At 46.2% G+C, this 18233-nt stretch overlaps 1 protein-coding gene across 1 annotated transcript in view; it reads left to right on the plus strand.

The window, feature by feature from the left end:
* The window catches only part of LOC125453385 (protein Wnt-11-like), a 75377-nt gene extending 58193 nt beyond the window's left edge, over positions 1–17184 (plus strand). Inside the window, exon 6 of the mRNA XM_048532892.2 lies at positions 15808–17184. Coding sequence (XP_048388849.1) covers positions 15808–15982 — 175 coding nt within the window. The 3' untranslated portion in view covers positions 15983–17184. The remainder of the gene's footprint in view (positions 1–15807) is intronic.
* The last annotated feature ends 1049 nt before the right edge of the window (positions 17185–18233 follow it).

The raw sequence follows: 18233 nt of genomic DNA on the forward strand, positions 1-18233 counted from the left end.
TCTGGGGCAAGCACAGCAAGTTCCCACAAACTGATTGTGATAATCTGTTTTATTAATTATGTTGGTCGAGGAACGGACATTGTGTGGCAGCATCTTGCAAACCCACAATCTCTGCCCCTGAGAAGGAAGAATGCAGCGAGTGGATGGGAGCATCAGTCCCCACAAATTCCCCTCCAAACCCCTCACGGCACTCTGACATTTTCTAAAAGTTTATTTGTAGGATATGGGCCTTGCTGGCTAGGCTAGTTTATAACCTATTCCTCATTTTAACAGCACTGCGGTGGTATGGAGTCACATGTAGGCCTAAGTACGGGTGACAAATTTCCTTCCCTGAAGAGCACTAGTGAACCAGTTGGGGGTCTTGTGGCAATCAACAATGTTAGCGTAAATTTTGAAACAGCTAGAATACAAGACTAGAGATGTACTACCCCAGCTGTACGAGGCTGTGATCAGATCACATTTGGAATATTGTGAAGAGCTTTGGGCCCTGTATCGAAGGAAGGATGAGCTGTCCTTGGAGAGGGTCCAGAGGAGGTTTACAAGAATGACCTCGAGGCTGAACGGCCTGACATATGAGCAGCGGTTGAGGACTCTGGGTCTGTATTCAATGGAGCTTAGAAGGATGGTAGGTTTTTGTGGGTCAAGGGATCTTATTGAAACTTACAGAATACCGGGAGGCCTGGATACCGAGTGGACGTGGAGGAGATGTTAGTAGGATATTAGGACCCGAGGGCAAGCCTCAGAGTGAAGGGATGACCCTTCAGAACTGAGATAGGTAGGAATTTCCATCAGTTAGACGATGGTGAATCTATGGAATCCATTGTCGCAGAGGACTGTGGAGGCGATGTCATTGAGTGTATTTAAAACCAACAGATTCTTGATTCGTAAGGGGGTCCAGGGTTACAGGGAGAAGGCAGGAGAGTGAGGTTAGGAAACATATCAGCCATGATTGAATGGTAGACCAAACTCGATAGATCAAGTAGCCTAACTCTGCTCCTACATTTTACTGTCTGACAACTGTTATATATGATCATCACTAGACTGGCTTCTTATTGAATTCAAATTTCACCAGCTGCCATGTTGGGAATTGAGTCCAGGTCCCAAGAATGTTAATCTGGAATAGTTGGACTCTCTAGTCCAGTGATATTACCACCAATTACACCATCTCCCCTGGAGCTTGAAACTATATCTCTGTTCCGAAGGTGTCATTGGGTTATAATCCTGGAACTGGCGACCCCCAATCCCCCCACCCCGTGACAGAGCTCTAGGTGTACGCCACATGGACTGCAGTGATTCAAACTGACCAGTACCTCCTCCAGGGCAATTATGGACAGGCAATAAATACTGGCCCTGCCAGTGATACCTGCATCCCATGATTGGATACATTCAAACTCTGTCACTGCCAAGAGTTCTGCTGATTCTCTTCAAAACAATAATGTGAGATACCCGGACACTATAGAGGACCTTCAGCTTGATCCCTTATCAAAATGTGGCTCCTGCCACCAGGAGACCTCCAGTTTCTGAAGTGCGGGGACTTCCACCCACAACCTTCTAACTGAGAAGGTAAGAACCCTACCCACTGAACTATGGCTAACCTTGCAGGAGGTCCTCCTCATTTGATAAAATATTGATTATGTGGTGAGTGTCCAGTCCAATCAATTCTTCCCAATGCATGGGAGAGTCTAGACCAGAGGGTACAGTCTCAGAATAAAGGGGCACCACTTTAAGATTGAGATAAGGAGGAATTTCTTCTCCCAGAGGGTTGTGAGCCTTTGGAACTCCTTGTCACAGAGAGCTATGGAGGCAGAATCCTTGTGTATATTTCTTGATCGGTCGGGAATCAAGTGTTACAGAGAAAAGGCAGGAAAGTGGATGTGAGGAATGTTGGATCAGCCATGATCCTACTGATTAAAGGAGCAGGATCAAGGGGCCGAATGGCCTATTCGCATTCCTATTTCTTTTGGTCCTAAACTTCATTAGAATGATAATGACGATGAGACATTTTAGCTGTGAGGTGAGAATAAACAGGCTGAGATTGTTCTGCCGAGAGCTGAGAAAAAGGAGAACAAATCTGTATGCCAGATCATGAAGGGCTTTAACAGAGTAAATAAGAAGAAACTGTTTCTGCTGGCAGCAGGGTCTGTAACCGGAGGGAACGGCTCAAGTGCCAGATGCAACATTAGGAGAGTTTATTTTACACAGAGAGCTGTGATCTGGAATGTGCTGCCTGAAAGGATGGCGTAAGCAGATTCGACAAGAGCTTTCCAAAGCAAATTGGAGGAGTGCATAAAGAGGAAATTTTTGCAAAGGGCTCTGGTGAAAAGGCAGGGCCAGCAGGACTGATTGAGAGCTCTGCCACATAACGATGGATAAATGACTTCTTTCTGTGCTGCCTCATTCCAGAATTCCCTCAAAGACTGTCAACTCTACCCTGAGGCAGGCTGTTCCACTTGGCGTCAAAGTTGGGCAGCACACTCCTTAAAGGTGTGCAAGGCAGTGGAGGTGTTGCGTGGCCGCCCCCCCACCCTCAGGCCCGTGAAGCCCTTCCATGGCCGGTTAACAGCCAATCGGGTGTCTCGTCACCTCATTGCCTCAGACCGTGCAGCCATCTTGGCAGCTCCCACAGTACAATGATTGGCAGGGTGTAGGGGAGATGATCAGGACCACCTTTGCAGGGTTGCCCCTGTGACCTCAGGAACCAATACAACACCCCCTCCCTCCACTCCCAAGATCACGCCACCTCTTTAAATCCCGATCCCACCCTGAGACTAGGCCCCCGAGTTCCTCACTGCCAACAAATGCATGAAGGAACAAGGGTAGGCTACTCGGCCCTTTGAGCTTGTTCCACCACCCAATGGCCGATCTCATTTTAACACAACACTACATTCCTGCTATAACAAGGTGCGGAGCGGGATAAACACAGCAGGCCAAGCAGCATCAGAGGAGCAGGAAGGCTGAAGGATCTAGGCGCGAAACGTCAGCTTTCCTGCCCCTAAGATGCTGTTTGGCCTGCTGTGTTTATCCCGCTCTACACCTTGATATCTCAGATTCTCCAGCATCTGCAGTTCCTGCTACCACTACACTCCTGCTTTAAGGCTTTTGCAAGGATCTATAGCTCGGGTTGTAGGTGAGCTTGTTGACTCGCTCGCCATGCTGGCTTGTTTTCATTCAGATGTTTCATCACCATTCCAGGTGACATCATCAGTGAGGCCTCCAATGGTGCGGAAATGACACAATTCGCCATAATGGAGCAGACACTATAAATTCAAGCGAGGTAGAACAACATCGCTTCATTAGAGGCCTCACTGATCCTTTATTCATTCACAGGATGAGGGTGTCACTGACCAGGCAGCATTTATTGCCCATCCCTAATTGCCCAGAGGGCAGCTCAGGGTCAACCACCATGCTGTGGGTCTGGAGTCACTTGTAGGCCAGACCAGGTAAGAATGGTAGTTTCCTTCCCTAAGGGACATTAATGGACCAAATGGGTTTTTCCGAAAAACGGCGACCAATAGGTGCAGTGGGGAAATTCGGAATAAACTTCTTTACACAGAGTCATGGAGTCATAGAGTTATACAGCACTGAAGCAGGCCTTTTGGCCAACTTGCCTGCACCATCTGCACATTCCAGTCTGACCTGGTCCCATTTGCCAGCATTTGGCCCATATACCTCTAAACTCTTCCAATATGTATACCCATCCAGAGCTTTTTAAATGCTGCAGTTGCACCAGCCTCTAATACTTCTTCTGGCAGCTCGTTCCATACAAGCACCACCCTCTGCATGAAGATGTCACCCATTAGATCCCATTTAAATCTTTGTCTTCTCACCTTAAACCTATGCCCTCTGGTTTTGGACACCCCTCCCTAGGAAAAGGACCTTGACTATTCACCCTAATGATGCCCCTCATAATTTTACCAACCTCTATAAAGTCAGCACTCAGCCTCCGACACTCCAGGGAAAATAGCCCCAGACTATTCAGTCTCTCCCCTATAGCTCAAACCCTCAAACGCCAGCAAAATCCTTGTAAATCTTTTCTGCATACTCTTAGGTTTAGCAACTCCTTTTTATAGAAGGGCTACCAGAATTGCACTCAATGTCCCAAAAAAGTCCTTACCAATATCCTGTACAACCACACTATGATGTCTTAACTCCTATATTAAATGTTCTGACCAATGAAGGCAAATGCACCAAACGCCTTCTTTGGCTGAAGACAGTGTGTAAATCATGCTTTAACGTGGACTGGTTAAAGTGAAATGTTGTAACACTTAAGGTGATGGGTTAAGTGTTGGGAACTGAGATTAGTATAGAAAGATTGGCACAGACTCAGTGGGCTGAAGGGCCTCATCTGTGCTGCTTGACTATGACTCTTTATATGGATAGAATAAAGGGAATTCAAAGTAAGCAAATGAGGATGGAACAACTAAAGGGACATGGCGTGGAGCTCAGGAAGAGCCTAACCACCACACAGCCTTTCAGGCTAAATGGCCTCCTGCACACTTTAAGTTGTATGTAATGGAAGTAAATAGGTGCAGAGCAAGACCGGAGAACTGGTTTGAGACCGAATAGTCTGTATTAATTGACCCACTCTATACAGACCATTAGCAACCTTTTGTCACTGGGCAATAATATCACAATGATACCAAATGCTGGTTAAATCACTCATTGTTAGTGATATTTTAATTAAGGCCTTTCATATGGGAAGGTAGTGATTAAAGAGACTTTTCTATGCATTAAGGGATATCCTGTTCCTTCTGTTAAGAAAGGAAAACCTAACGATGGATCTGAACCCCCAGGTCAAACAAAGGAACAAAGAAACCTACAGCACAGGAACAGGCCCTTCGGCCCTCCAAGCCTGCGCCGATCATGATCCTCTGTCTAACCTGTCATCTATTTTCTAAGGGTCTGTGTCCATTTGCTCCCTGCCCATCCATGTACCCGTCCAAATATATCTTAGAAGACACTAACGTGTCTGCATCTACCACCTCCGCTGGCAACGCGTTCCAGGCACCCACCACCCTCTGTGTAAAGAACTTTCCACGCATGTCTCCCTTAAACTTTCCTCCTCTCAGTGGGTGTTTTCACTCACTCGCAAACCAATTTCTTTTCTGCTTCCAATTGTGCCATCTCCTGATTGTCCACTTAGGAAATAGCATCATCACCTCTGAGTTGTACAGTCTAAGGCCCTTGTGGCACAGTGGCAGTGTCCCTACGTCTGAACCAGGAGGCCTGGGTTCAACTCCCACCTATTCTAGGGGGCTGTCATGCGCAGGATGAATGGAAAGTGTCTACAAGTCAATTCCCCCAGTCCAGGGACTTGTAAAAATGTATTTTTTTCATGGGATATGGGCATCACTGACAAAACAAATGTTTGCTGCCCCTTGCTAATTGCCCATGTATGGAGCAGAGATAACAAGGCATAGAGCTGGCTGAACACAGCGGGCCAAACAACATCATTGGGGCAGAGATAATGGGAACTGCAGATGCTGGAGAATTACAAAGTGTGGAGCTGGATGAACACAGCAGGCCAAGCAGCATCTCAGGAGCACAAAAGCTGACGTTTCGGGCCTAGACCCTTTATCAGAGCTCTGATGAAGGATCTAGGCCCGAAACGTCAGCTTTTGTGCTCCTGAGATGCTGCTTGGCCTGCTGTGTTCATCCAGCTTCACAGTTTGTTAATATCATAGGGGCAGGCAAAATTTCCTGCTCCTCTGATGCTGCTTGGCCTGCTGCGTTCATCCAGCTCTATACCTTGTTATCTCAGATTCTCCAGAGTCATAGAGATATATAGTACGGAAACAGACCATTCAGTCCAACTTGTCCATGCAGACAAGATATCCTAAATAAATCAAGTCCCATTTGCCAGCATTAGGCCCATATCCCTCTAAACCCTTCCTATTCATGTACTCATCCAGATGCCTTTTAAATGATGTAATTAGGAGTCAACAACATTGCTGTGGGAATGGAGTGACACATTGGCTAGATTGGGTAAGGACAGTGGATTTCCTTTCTCAGAGAGCAGTGGAGGGAGTAAGGCCGCTGAATACTTTTAATGCAAGAATAGATAGGTTTGTAACCAACAAGAAAGTCAAATGCTGTGAGGGCAGGTAGCTCGTGTGTGGATTTGAAACACAGTCAGTTCAACTATGATGGAGTAAGCTCGAGGGGCTTTAGTGATGTACTCCTGCCCCTACTCTGTATGTTCCTACAGTCAATCTATTAGATTTTTGATTTTGATTTTGTTGTTGAGTGTATTTTACGGGAAAAATAGGGAATCAAAAGAAAAGATGTACTTTGAAGACAGTCCGTCAGTCCTGAGCCAGCTCATCACTGTCAACCACACGCCTACACTGCCTGACGTCCCCTATTAGTCCCCTGTTCTAGTACCTCTCTCCAATGAAAACAGAAATTGCTGGAGAAACTCAGCAGGTCTGGCAGCATCTGTGGCAAGAGAAACAGAGTTCATGCTCTGAGCCCAGCATGACTCTTCTTCAGAACTGAATGGGGCTGGACAATGATAGACTTTTTTTAATGCCAGTGACAGAGTGGGAGGAAGGGAATCTCTCTAATATCGCTCTTGTGTTGCTTAGCGTCACGGTTTTGATCAATTCAGTGCAAACTGCAGCTCAGTGCAGGTTGCTACTACACACAGCACTGCCCTCGGAACGCCCATTGTGGGTTACAATGACAATAACACAAACAATGAGTTGTAATTGAAGGCTTGTCTATATATTAATGAATGATCAGTCAATAGAGACACGGCGATTCAATGCACTAGGTCAGTTGTGGTAAATTGGTAAATGCAGAAAGATTGTGATGAAAGTGGAAAGGCAAGAAGATGGGTCTTGTTGATGGTCCGTTGTTCAGTCATTAATGATTTTTAATCATTTTGCTTTTACAATAAATAAGGGAGGTTGATAATGCAGTGCTAGTATTTCTGCCTCTGAGCTAGGAAAGCCATGGTTCAGGTCCCACCAGCTCTGGAGATGTGTCATAATAGTTTTTCTTTTGAAAAATGACACCAGTTCTTGTAGTGTAGTGGTAGTGTTCCTATATTTGAGCCAGGAGGCCCCAGGTCAAGTCCCACCTGCTCTAGAGGTGTGCAGTAACAACTCTGAACAGATGGATTCAAACAACCTTGTGTGAAATTCTAGGGTGTGTAACCACACGTTCTAAATTTACGTTGCCTATTGAGAAAGGGGCACTTCTAGTATACCTGCTGAATTTCCTCTGAAGCAGTTTCACGAAAAATGAATAAAGGTGAAATTCCACAATGCTGGAAAACTGTAATGACCTGAAAAGTGCTGGAGAAACTCCACAGGTCTGGTAGCATCTCCGGAGAATTGAAAAAGACAATGTAACGTCTCAATCAAATAAGATTTCTGTCTGGAAGAGAGAGGTAGAAATGTAACGGGTTGTACACTGTTGAATGGAGAAGTAGAGTGCCTGGGAGAGATTAAATAGCAAAGATATCGTAGAACGAAAAGCAGAGGGAACATTAGCATGAATGAGATGAGTAAGGTTGAAACTTGGAATGATGCAGTACCTTTCACAACCTCTAGACATCTCATAGTGCGTTACCACCAAACAAATACTTTTGTCGTAGAGATAGTAAGAACTGCTGATGCTGGAGTCTGAGATAACAGGGTGGAGTTGAGGAACACAGTAGGCCAGGCAGCATCAGAGGAGCAGGAAAGCTGATGTTTCAGGTCAGGAGCCTTCTTCAGAAACGGGGGAGGGGAAGGGGGCTCTGAAATAAACATAGAGACGGGGTGTGGTGATAGCAGGTAGGGTGGGGTTTGGTCAGTGAGGTGGGAGTTCTGGATATACGGGAGAGAAGATGGGCATGTCAATGAGAAGGGGATTGGGGGGGGCGGTGCTGGTCTTAGGGTGAGGTTGGGGGTGGGGAGATTTTGAAGCTAGTAAAGTCCACATTGAGACCATTGAGTTGCCGGCTTCCAAGGTGGAAAAGGAGTACGTTTATAGTGTTGTCACAGCTTGAACAGAGAAGGTTGTTGGCGGCAGGGTTGGGCAGTGGGCCGGGGGATGCGGGGCTGTGGTTGGTACCTAACTGAAGTGTGCAAAGCTCTGAGGGGCATCTAAAAATCACTGCCTTAAAGGGTCACACAGCAGGGAACCCACAAGATATTTCTTGATAAACACTTGAAATGCCACAAGGCTATGGGCTGAGTGAACCATAGGATCCTCACTGTGGAGAATGTCGGGTAGAGTCAAAACGGAATCTGGGTTTTTACAGCACTGCAAGAAGCCCTTTGGCCCATCAAGTCTGCACCATCTCTCTAAATGGCATTCCAGCCAGATCCCAACCCCCAATTCAGCATGGTCAATCCATGTAGCCTGCACATCTTTGGACTGTGGAAGGAAACTGGAGCACCCGGACCCCATGCAGACACGGGGACAATGTACAAACTCCACATAGGCAGCCACCCAAGGGTGGAATCGAACCCAGTTCTCTGGTTCAGTGAGGCAGTAGTGAACCATGCAGTCCAAGTGCTGGAAAATGGGGCCAGCAGGGTTGAATATTTGATGACTATTGCAGAGATGATGCACTGAAGGGCCTTTTTCCATGCTGTCAAAACTCTTGACTCTATTTTTTAATTCAAGGAACGCAACTGCAAATCTCTGTAACAAGATCCCATAAATAACAATGTGAAACTGACGAGATAATCTAACTTTCTGATTTTGGTTGAGGTAGATGTTGGTTGGGACATGGGGTGGAGGAGAGGGGAGCAGGGTAGTGGGATGTGGAACACTCCCCTGTTCCTCTTTGTCATGGTAGTTTTAGAATCTTTCATGTTTACCTGAGAGGGCCAGTCAGGAACTGGGTTCAACATCTCACCTGAAGGATAGCTGGCACCTCTGCCCATGCAGCTCCCCCTCAGCACTGGAAGTGCCAGCCTGGATTACATACCCAGCTGTCTGGAGTGGGCTAGACCTTGCTCAGGGACGGGAGTGCCAGCCTCAGTTTGTACAATACAAACTGCGGGCCACCTTGTATTTCTATGAGGCGTGTTTCTCAATGCCCGTACATCACCCTGCCTTTGCGCAGCGAGATGCCATTTGAAGCCAGCACATCTCAGGTCAAGAGAGATCTGCGCCAGAAGGGAGAGTGCAGATTTCAAAACTACTCACTTCCCAGAGACAGGTCCCAAACCTAACGAGGGTCACAGGGTAATAATGTACCAATCTTTGCCAAGGCACGCTCTATATGATCTGAACTTTCTAGAAAACATTGATATGATTTGCCAATTTGTAAATATTCATTAATATCTATCATCCAGCAACTCAACCGAGACAAAAAACACAATAGAAAATGCTTTTGCACTAGCATACATTCTAGACAGAACATAATTAAGATTTCAAAACCCATATTTTTAATTTGAGTGATTGACATTTCGCAGCAGTTTGACCGTTTTCCAATGACTGAGGTGGGGCAAGTTAGCAAAAGAAAGCTGTGGATCCTGGGAACTTGAAATGAAAGCAGGTGCTGGTGTGGTGACATCTGTAGAATGGGTTAGGAGTCCCCACCGACAACTAATCCCACCTCCACCCTCCACTTCTCTCCACTGAGTTTCCCTGGCATGCTGAGCGTTCTCAAGAAAAATACTCAAGGAAGAGACCGAATATTTTTAAACATTAGAGGAGACGGGGAGAAAACTGGAATACAGTGTTGAGATAATAGGATTAGTCATGGTTGTATTTGAATGATGGAGCAGGGTCAAGGGGCTGAATAGCCTACTCCCGCTCCTAGTTTCTATGGACCACGTTTTCAAGCATCCTTTTGCCTTGCAGACAAGGTGCCCCTCATTCCAGAGTATTTTCAGTGTTGGCTTGGGGTTACCTGAGGATATGATGGGAGAGGCCCACCAGATTGGTAGGCTAGACTTGCTGAAGACTTGTATCTCTGCATCAATTTGTTTGAAATGATTCCGAACCTTTAAAAGCTGCATATGAATATTCACCTATTAAAAATGGAGAAAACAAGCTGTCGGAAATGGGTGTTACCATCAGAGCTGCCAATCATTGCCCATCTCCAGTTGCCTTGAGAAGATGGTGGCGTCTTCCGAATACTGAGCCTTTTGATGTAAATGAATGATTTGCCCTCAGTTCTGAATGATCTGGGCTTTCTGAAAACCATTGACATGATTTGCCAATTTGTAAATGCTGTTTTATACCTATCATTCAATAACTCAACTGAGACAAAAAACACAATAGAAAATACTTTCACAAAAGCATCTATTACTGACAAAACTTCATTAAGATTTGAAAACCCATACTTCTGATTTGAAAGACCTGGCAGCAGTTTGACCATTTTCCAATTATTGAGGCGGGGAAAGTTAGCAAAGGAATGCTGCAGATGCCGGGAACCTGAAGCACATCAGGCACTGGTCAAACGACTGTGATTCAGAGGGTAGCTGGGACAAACTGTGTTGGTGTGGGACTAGAGACACACGTAGGCCAAATCTGATCTGGGCAGCAGGCTTACCTGACCTAACAGATGTCGTTAAACCAGTAGAGCAGGAAAGCTGATGTTTCGGGCCTAGACCCTTCTTCAGAAATGATGTTTACAAGGATGTTGCCAGGGTTGGAAGGTTTGAGCTACAGGGAGAGGCTGAATAGACTGGAGTATTTTCCCTGGAGTGTTGGAGGCTGAGAGGCAACCTGATAGAGGTTTATAACTTCATGAAGGGCACAGAGAGGGTGAATAGTCAAAGTCTTTTTCCTAGGGTAGGTGAATCCAAAACTGGAGGGCGAAGGTTTAAGGTGAGAAGAGAAAGATTTAACCGAGACCTAAGGGGTAACATCTCCACGTGGAAGGTATTGTGTGACCTGCTGAATTACAGAGCTCCCTGTACCTCCATCTCCCTCACTAAAATAGCTCATTAGCACGTTGCTGCTTGTGAGATTTTACAACGAGCAGATTTCCTGTTGCATTTTGGGGCGGCACAGTGACTCAGTGGTTAGCACTGCTACCTCCCAGTGCCAGGGACCCAGGTTCGATTCCACCCTCGGGCGACTGTCTGTGCGGAGTTTGCACATTCTCCCCGTGTCTGCGTAGGGTTCTTCCGGGTGCTCCGGTTTCCTCCCACAGTCCAAAGATGTGCAGGCTAGTTGGATCAGCCATGCTAAATTGCCCACAGTGTTCAGGGGTGCGTAGATTAGGTGGGTTATAGGGGGATGGGTCTGGGTGAAATGTTCCAAGGGTCGGTGTGGATTTGTTGGGCCAAAGGGCTTGTTTCCACACTGTAGGGATTCTATTCCATTCTTACCCCTGCTCTGGTGACTATACTTTAACTGTCAAGCACCTTGAACAAACTTGTATCCTGAAGAACTTCCTTTTACTGCGAAGTATTTAAAAACCTTGTCTCTTGAACCTGCGGTAATTAAACGCCAGCTTTGATCACGAGGAGGTAACTGAGCTGGGAAACTCAGCAGGTCTGGCAGATTCTGGGAAGAGGCAAACAGAGTCAAGACTTCATGTCCAATACGAGTCCTCTTCAGAACAATAAAAACCGAAAGAACTGCAGATGTTGTAAATCAGGAACAAAAACAAAGTTGCTGGAAAAGCTCAGTAGGTCTGGCAGCATCAGTGAAGGAGAAAACTAAATTTCAGGTCCGGTGACCCTTCCTCAGAACTGTTGGACTTTGTTTTTTGTCACTGGACCCGAAACATTAACTCTTGATCCTTGCCCAGGTGAATGAAACAGCTGTAATGTTGTTTCACTGTGCGCAGAAACATGGGGATCAGGCCTACAGTCATCCTTCAAAAGCCTGACAAGTTTTGAGAAGCATTCACACTATGGAAGCACGCAATAATTAGTGTCCAAACAAAACTAGAAACAGTGGAGTGGGACACCAGCCCTCAGAAGCCGCCCGGAGGGTTTACAGGTGATGATTTGGGAACTAAAGACCATTTCTGTCTCCTGCTTCCAGGGGTTCATTAAGCGAGTGAGCAGAAAGCAGGCTGCTCGTTCAGACATACACAAAAGGTTATTGCAGTTTTGCCCCCGACCATCCCAATTGACCAGGCTGACCCACTGAGTCGGAGCAGCTGTTCCAACTCTAGGAATTTTATGGGAATGCAAAAAAAAGTTAAGAAATGTAGCGACCCTGGTTGGCTATTGATTATGGGTGAAGTCTAACGTATGCTTCAATGACACATAACAGTTTGTTTGTTCTGAAGTTTTTATTGAATTCAGCAACTTTTATCCATTTGTTCTGGTCATTCTACAGAACACTAGGAGATTTTACATTGTTCGGTGTATTGGTGTGCTAAGATGGTACAACATGACATTAACAGTAATAAACCGTTTGTAATGCTATGCGTAATTAGAGTCATAGAGATATACAGCACAGAAACAGACCCTTCGGTCGAACTCGTGTATGCCAACCAGATATCACATATTAATCTCGTCCCATTTGCCAGCATTTGGCTCATATCCCTTTAAACCATCCCTATTTAGATACACAGCCAGATGCCTATTAAATGTTGTAATTGTACCAGCCTCCTCCAATTCCTCTGGCAACTCATCCTATACAAGGACCACCCATATGAAAATGTTGCCATTTAGGCCCCTTTCAATTCTTTCTCCTCTCACCTTAAAACTTTGCCCTCTAGTTTTGGACTTACAATTGCATCAGAACTTAAAATGCCAAGCATGGGAGGCTATGGGCTGAGTGCAGGCGAACAGGACTAGTGTAGTGTGGTAATAAAATGTGAGGCTGGATGAACACAGCAGGCCAAGCAGCATCTCAGGAGCACAAAAGCTGACGTTTCGGGCCTAGACCCTTCATCAGAGAGGGGGATGGGGGGAGGGAACTGGAATAAATAGGGAGAGAGGGGGAGGCGGACCGAAGATGGAGAGTAAAGAAGATAGGTGGAGAGAGTATAGGTGGGGAGGTAGGGAGGGGATAGGTCAGTCCAGGGAAGACGGACAGGTCAAGGAGGTGGGATGAGGTTAGTAGGTAGCTGGGGGTGTGGCTTGGGGTGGGAGGAAGGGATGGGTGAGAGGAAGAACCGGTTAGGGAGGCAGAGACAGGTTGGACTGGTTTTGGGATGCAGTGGGTGGGGGGGAAGAGCTGGGCTGGTTGTGTGGTGCAGTGGGGGGAGGGGATGAACTGGGCTAGTGTAGTGTGGTGTTTGTTGGCCAGCATAGATATGGTGGGCCGAAGGTCCTGTTTTGATTTAGTGTGACTCTTTAAGAACCTATTTTTTTAATCTATAAGTAACATTATTAACAGGATTAAATCATTGGGACAAGCAGCCCAGTGGCTCAGTGGTTAGCACTGCAGCCTCACAGCACCAGGGACCTGGGTTCAATTTCAACCTCGGGTGACTGTCTGTGTGGAGTTTGCACATTCTCCCTGTGTCTGTTCCCTCCGGGTGCTCCAGTTTCCTCCCACAGTCCAAAGATGTGCAGGTTAGGTGGGCTAGCCATGGTGAAAACCCCATGTGGGTATCTAGGTGGTTTGCTCTTAGAAGGTCAGCGCAGACTCACTGGGCCAGACAGTCTCTTTCTGCAGTATAGGGATTCATGGTTGTATTACTGAATTACCTAAAGGTATACAGGATTAAGGGGTAGGCTGATTGATGTGGTTAAAATAAGACCATAAGATGGAGTAGCAGAAGTAGGCCATTCATAGGCCGATGATACGAAGATAGGTGGGCAGGCAGGTAGTACTGAGGAGGTGGGGAGGCTGCAGAAAGATTTAGACAGTTCAGGAGAGTGATCCAGAAAATGGCTGATGAAATTCAATGTGAGCAAATGTGAGGTTTTGCACTTTACAAGCATGGACTATTTTCTAAACGGTGAGAAAATTCGTAAGGCAGAAGTACAAAGGGATCTGGGAGTGTTGGTCCAGGATTCTCTAAAGGTTAACTTGCAGGTAGAGTCCGTGATTAAGAAAGCGAATGTAATGTTGTCATTTATCTCAAGAGGGCTGGAATATAAAAGCAGCGATGTGCTTCCGAGGCTTTATAAGGCCCTAGTTAGGCCCCATTTAGAATACTGTGTCCAATTTTGGGTCCCGCACCTCAGGAAGGACATACTAGTCCTGGAGTGTATCCAGCGGAGATTCACACGGATGATCCCTGGAATGGTAGGTTTAATGTACGATGAACGGCTGAAGATCCTGGGATTGTATTCATTAGAGTTTAGAAGGTTGAGGGGAGATCTAATAGAAACTTACAAGATAATGTATGGCTTAGAAAGGGTGGACAGGGGGAAGTTGTTTCCATTAGGCAGGGTGACTAGGACCCATGGGCACAGCCTTAAAATTAGAGGGGGTAAATTTAAAACAGAAATGAGGAAACATTTCTTCAGCCAGAGAGTGGTGGACCTGTGGAATTCATTGCCACGCAGTGGAGGCCGGGATGTTAAATGTCTTCAAGGCAGAGATTGATAAATTCTTGATCTCACAAGGAATCAAGGGCTACGGGGAGAGTGCAGGGAAGTGGAGTTGAAATGCCCATCAGCCATGATTAAATGGCGGTATGGACTCGATGGGCCGAATGGCCTTACTTCCACTCCTATGCCTTATGGTCTTATGGTCTTATTCAGCCCAGTGAGTCTGCTGTGCCTGTCAATGAGATCATGGCTGATCTGTTAATCCTCAACTCCACTTTCCTGCTTTTTCCCTATAACCCCGATTAAAACTCTGTCTATCTCAGCCTTGACCCAATCTCGACAGCCCTCTGCAGCAATGAATCCCGCAGATTCAAACTGTAGCTTTCAAACATCAGATTCTGCTGAGTAGAAGCCATTTGGGGACACACGTTGAGAACATTTTTTAATAATGCATACGGTATCCTTTATAATTAGGAGCACTGAGTACAAGAACAATGAGGTGATGTAGAAATAAGTCACTGGTTCAGACTCAGCTGGCGTGTTGTTCTGGGCGACGTACTCTGGGGAGGATGTGAAGGCATTAGAGAAGATGCAATAACAATTCAAAGTGTTGTTCTTGCATTTACTCTGTCTAGACCTGTAAGAATGATATAGATTTCTATGGGGTCTCCCCTTCTGCTAAACTCATGTAAACATAATGACAAGACTATTAATCGAGACTAATGATTTGGGATTGGGATCAGACCTCACTGCAGCAGCTGAAACATTTCAAATAAGTTAATTAAATAAATTCTGAATGAAATTCTGGCACGGTGACCCTGAGCCTTCCAGTTTGTTGTAAAAGACCATCTTGTTCACTAAGTCTGGCTCACGTCCTGAAGAAGCATCATCGAGGATCTGAAACATTAACTCTTGTTGCTCTCTGTTGATGCCACCAGACCTGTTGAGCTTCTCTTCGCATTTGTCTTTGCGTTTGTACTTGATTCCGAAATGTCTGTTTGGGAGCGAAATCTGTATCCTTGCCTTGTCTGGCCTACATGTGACTCCAGACCCAAAGTGACATTGACACTTCACTTTTAAAATAAATACTTTCATTGCTTTGCTGGCAGGGACATCATTGGCTCTCCATTTGACTGGGTAGTTGAAAGTCAATCACATTTCTGTGGGTTTGAGGTCACGTGTAGGGTGAGGAGGGGGTTTCGGATTTTTGATTGGTCTGGCTGACCACTTGTTAGATTCAAGATGGCGGCTCACCACCACCTCACCGAGAGCCGTAAGGAACTGAATGATAAATGCTGGTCTTGCTAATGTTGCCTGCAGTGAATTTTTTTTCGGGAAAACGTGCGATGGTTGGGGGCTGAGCTCGACCTTTAGTCATTTGCTAACTCTGCTCTTCCTTTCCCTTCCCTCCTGGCCCTCTCCTCCCTCGCCCCTTTTGCAGGCAGTGCAACAAGACATCCAGCGGCAGCGATAGCTGTACCCTGATGTGCTGCGGGCGGGGCTACAACCCTTACATGGAGAAGGTGGTAGAACGTTGTCATTGCAAATATCACTGGTGTTGCTACGTGACGTGCAAAAGGTGTGAGAGGATAGTGGAGAGGTACGTCTGCAAGTGACCCCTTCTCCCATTCTCCCCCCCTCACCCCCAAAACCCCCAGCCCCAACCCTCCCTTGCAATCGCTGACCCTCCCCACCACCCAAAGCCCCAATCTTGAATGCTCTTCCGGAAAGATCTGCAGGGACACTGGATGCAATAAATCGACAAGGCACACCTTGATGGTTCTGAATGGGTCAACTCCTAGTTTCGCCTTTCAAGTGGCTCACTGCCAACGTGGCAGATGCTTTTGGAGCTGAGTGCGCTGGATAACATTCTTTTAGAAAGCCCTGGTCCGGCTTCTCTCTCTGTTTGAGGAAGGAGGAGGAGATGGAAGACATCAATAAACGGAAAACAGTTGTTGCGGTGTAGATAACTCTTCAATCCTCCACTGTACAGCCTTCCCCCACTAACCCCACTCCCCTCCAACCACCCTCCCTTCTAGCCCAAAGGGAACACCCAATCACTCAAACTCCTTTGCAGCCACCTCTTCTACCTCTCTCTTTCCCCCTTCCCCTCCCCTCCCACTGCCACATTGATAAAGATGGCTGCGGGCGATGGTGGGGTGAATCCTCAAGTAACTGCTACAGTTTGGCCCAGAGTTGGGTTTCACCTCACAGCTGGAGAAGGAACACAAAGGCTCCTGCTTTCGACATAGCGGGTGAGGGACGTTGGCTGGTGAAGTAGCAAATCGCGGAGAAAATTAGGGAAATCCAGCACGCGGGCAAGGGTGAAGCTGTCAGAATCAGGGTTGCGGGGTGGTGGTGGTGGAGTGGTGGAGGGGTTGCACGGAGAGGTCCAGGAGAAAGCGTACCTGCTACAGAAGATGGAGCTTCGAAGCTGGAGCGGGTATATCCCAGAGAAGCCCAAATAGGTTCTGAGGCAGCTCCATCTCTTTCAGATGCAGGGATTCGGGAAACCCCAGGTATAGGAATCATAGTTTCTCATCAGACACAGACACTTGCCAAGCTCCTGAGCAGTGGTAATGGCAAGGCAGGGTTTCATAGCTCTCTGGCAGTGACTGTACATATGTAATCTGTAAATATATTTTCTACCACTGGCTACAAGATAATTTTTTTTTAAATTCTGAAAAAAAGTAATATTTATGAGACTTTAGAATTCTAAGTTTTTTTTGTGGATACTTAAATATAAAAGGTTTTTGTGAAAACAATGTCCTATGTTTTCCCTCTTAAAAACACTTTTAAATAAAATACATTTTTAAAATGTCCAGTCTGTTCTTTATTTTAGTACATATTTGTAAAATGCCTTTCACATTTATCGATTACCTGGTCGTTCCAGTGTGTGCACATCCTGAACCTCCCCAGCCACCCCTCATCCCTCTAGACATCCCTCCAGGATTGGTCTGGCACCTCATGGAAACAGGGAAATAAGAGCAAGAATAGGCCATTCAGCCCTTTGAGCCTGCTCCGCCATTTAATATGCTCATGGCTGATCGTCCAACTCAGTCCCTTCTTCCCGCTTTCTCCCCATTCCCTTTGATCCCCAACTCTATCTAACTCTTCATAAAAACATTCAATGTTTTGGCTCCAACTGTAGAGAATTCCGCAGGCTCCCCACTCTCTGGTTGAGGACATTTCTCCTCATCTCAGTCCTATTCTGTACGCTTAAACTCTAACCCCCTGGTTCTGGACTCCCTGGTCATTGGGAACATCCTTTCTGGCTCTGGTTGGTATGCTATTTGGAGGGTTGGTGTGGACTCGTTGGACTGAATAGCCTGCTTCCTTATTCCTTTAATCTTCAGTCCCAGCCAATCCAGTCTCTCTTCACTATAACATGAAAAATACATTTTTATTTAATCATTGTCTTTGTCTACTTCTCTTTCAGGTCTAAAAATATTGAAAATGGCCGAGAAAATGGTTGCTTGGTAAACAGACAAACATCACTCCTGCTTCAGTTTTAGTATTTCTCATGGGATGAGGGCGTTGCTGGCCAGGCAGCATTTATTGCCCATCCCTCATTTCCCAGGGGGCAGTTAAGAGTCAACCACATTGCTGTGGGTCTGGAGTCACATGTAGGCTAGACTGGCTAAGGATGGCAGGTTCCTTCCCTGAAGGACATTAGTGAACCAGATGGGGTTTGACAGCAATCGACAATGGTCATCATTAGACTAGTCTTTTACAGAATCACAGAATTGTTCAAGCACAGAAGGAGACCATTTGGCCCATTGTGCCTGTGCCAGTTCTATCCCCTACTGTCAATCTCCTGTCATTTTCTCCACTTCCTCTGCACAACTTTTCTACATAAGGAACAGA

The sequence above is a fragment of the Stegostoma tigrinum genome, chromosome 6 (assembly GCF_030684315.1).
Source record: "Stegostoma tigrinum isolate sSteTig4 chromosome 6, sSteTig4.hap1, whole genome shotgun sequence".
NCBI classification, from domain to species: domain Eukaryota; kingdom Metazoa; phylum Chordata; class Chondrichthyes; order Orectolobiformes; family Stegostomatidae; genus Stegostoma; species Stegostoma tigrinum.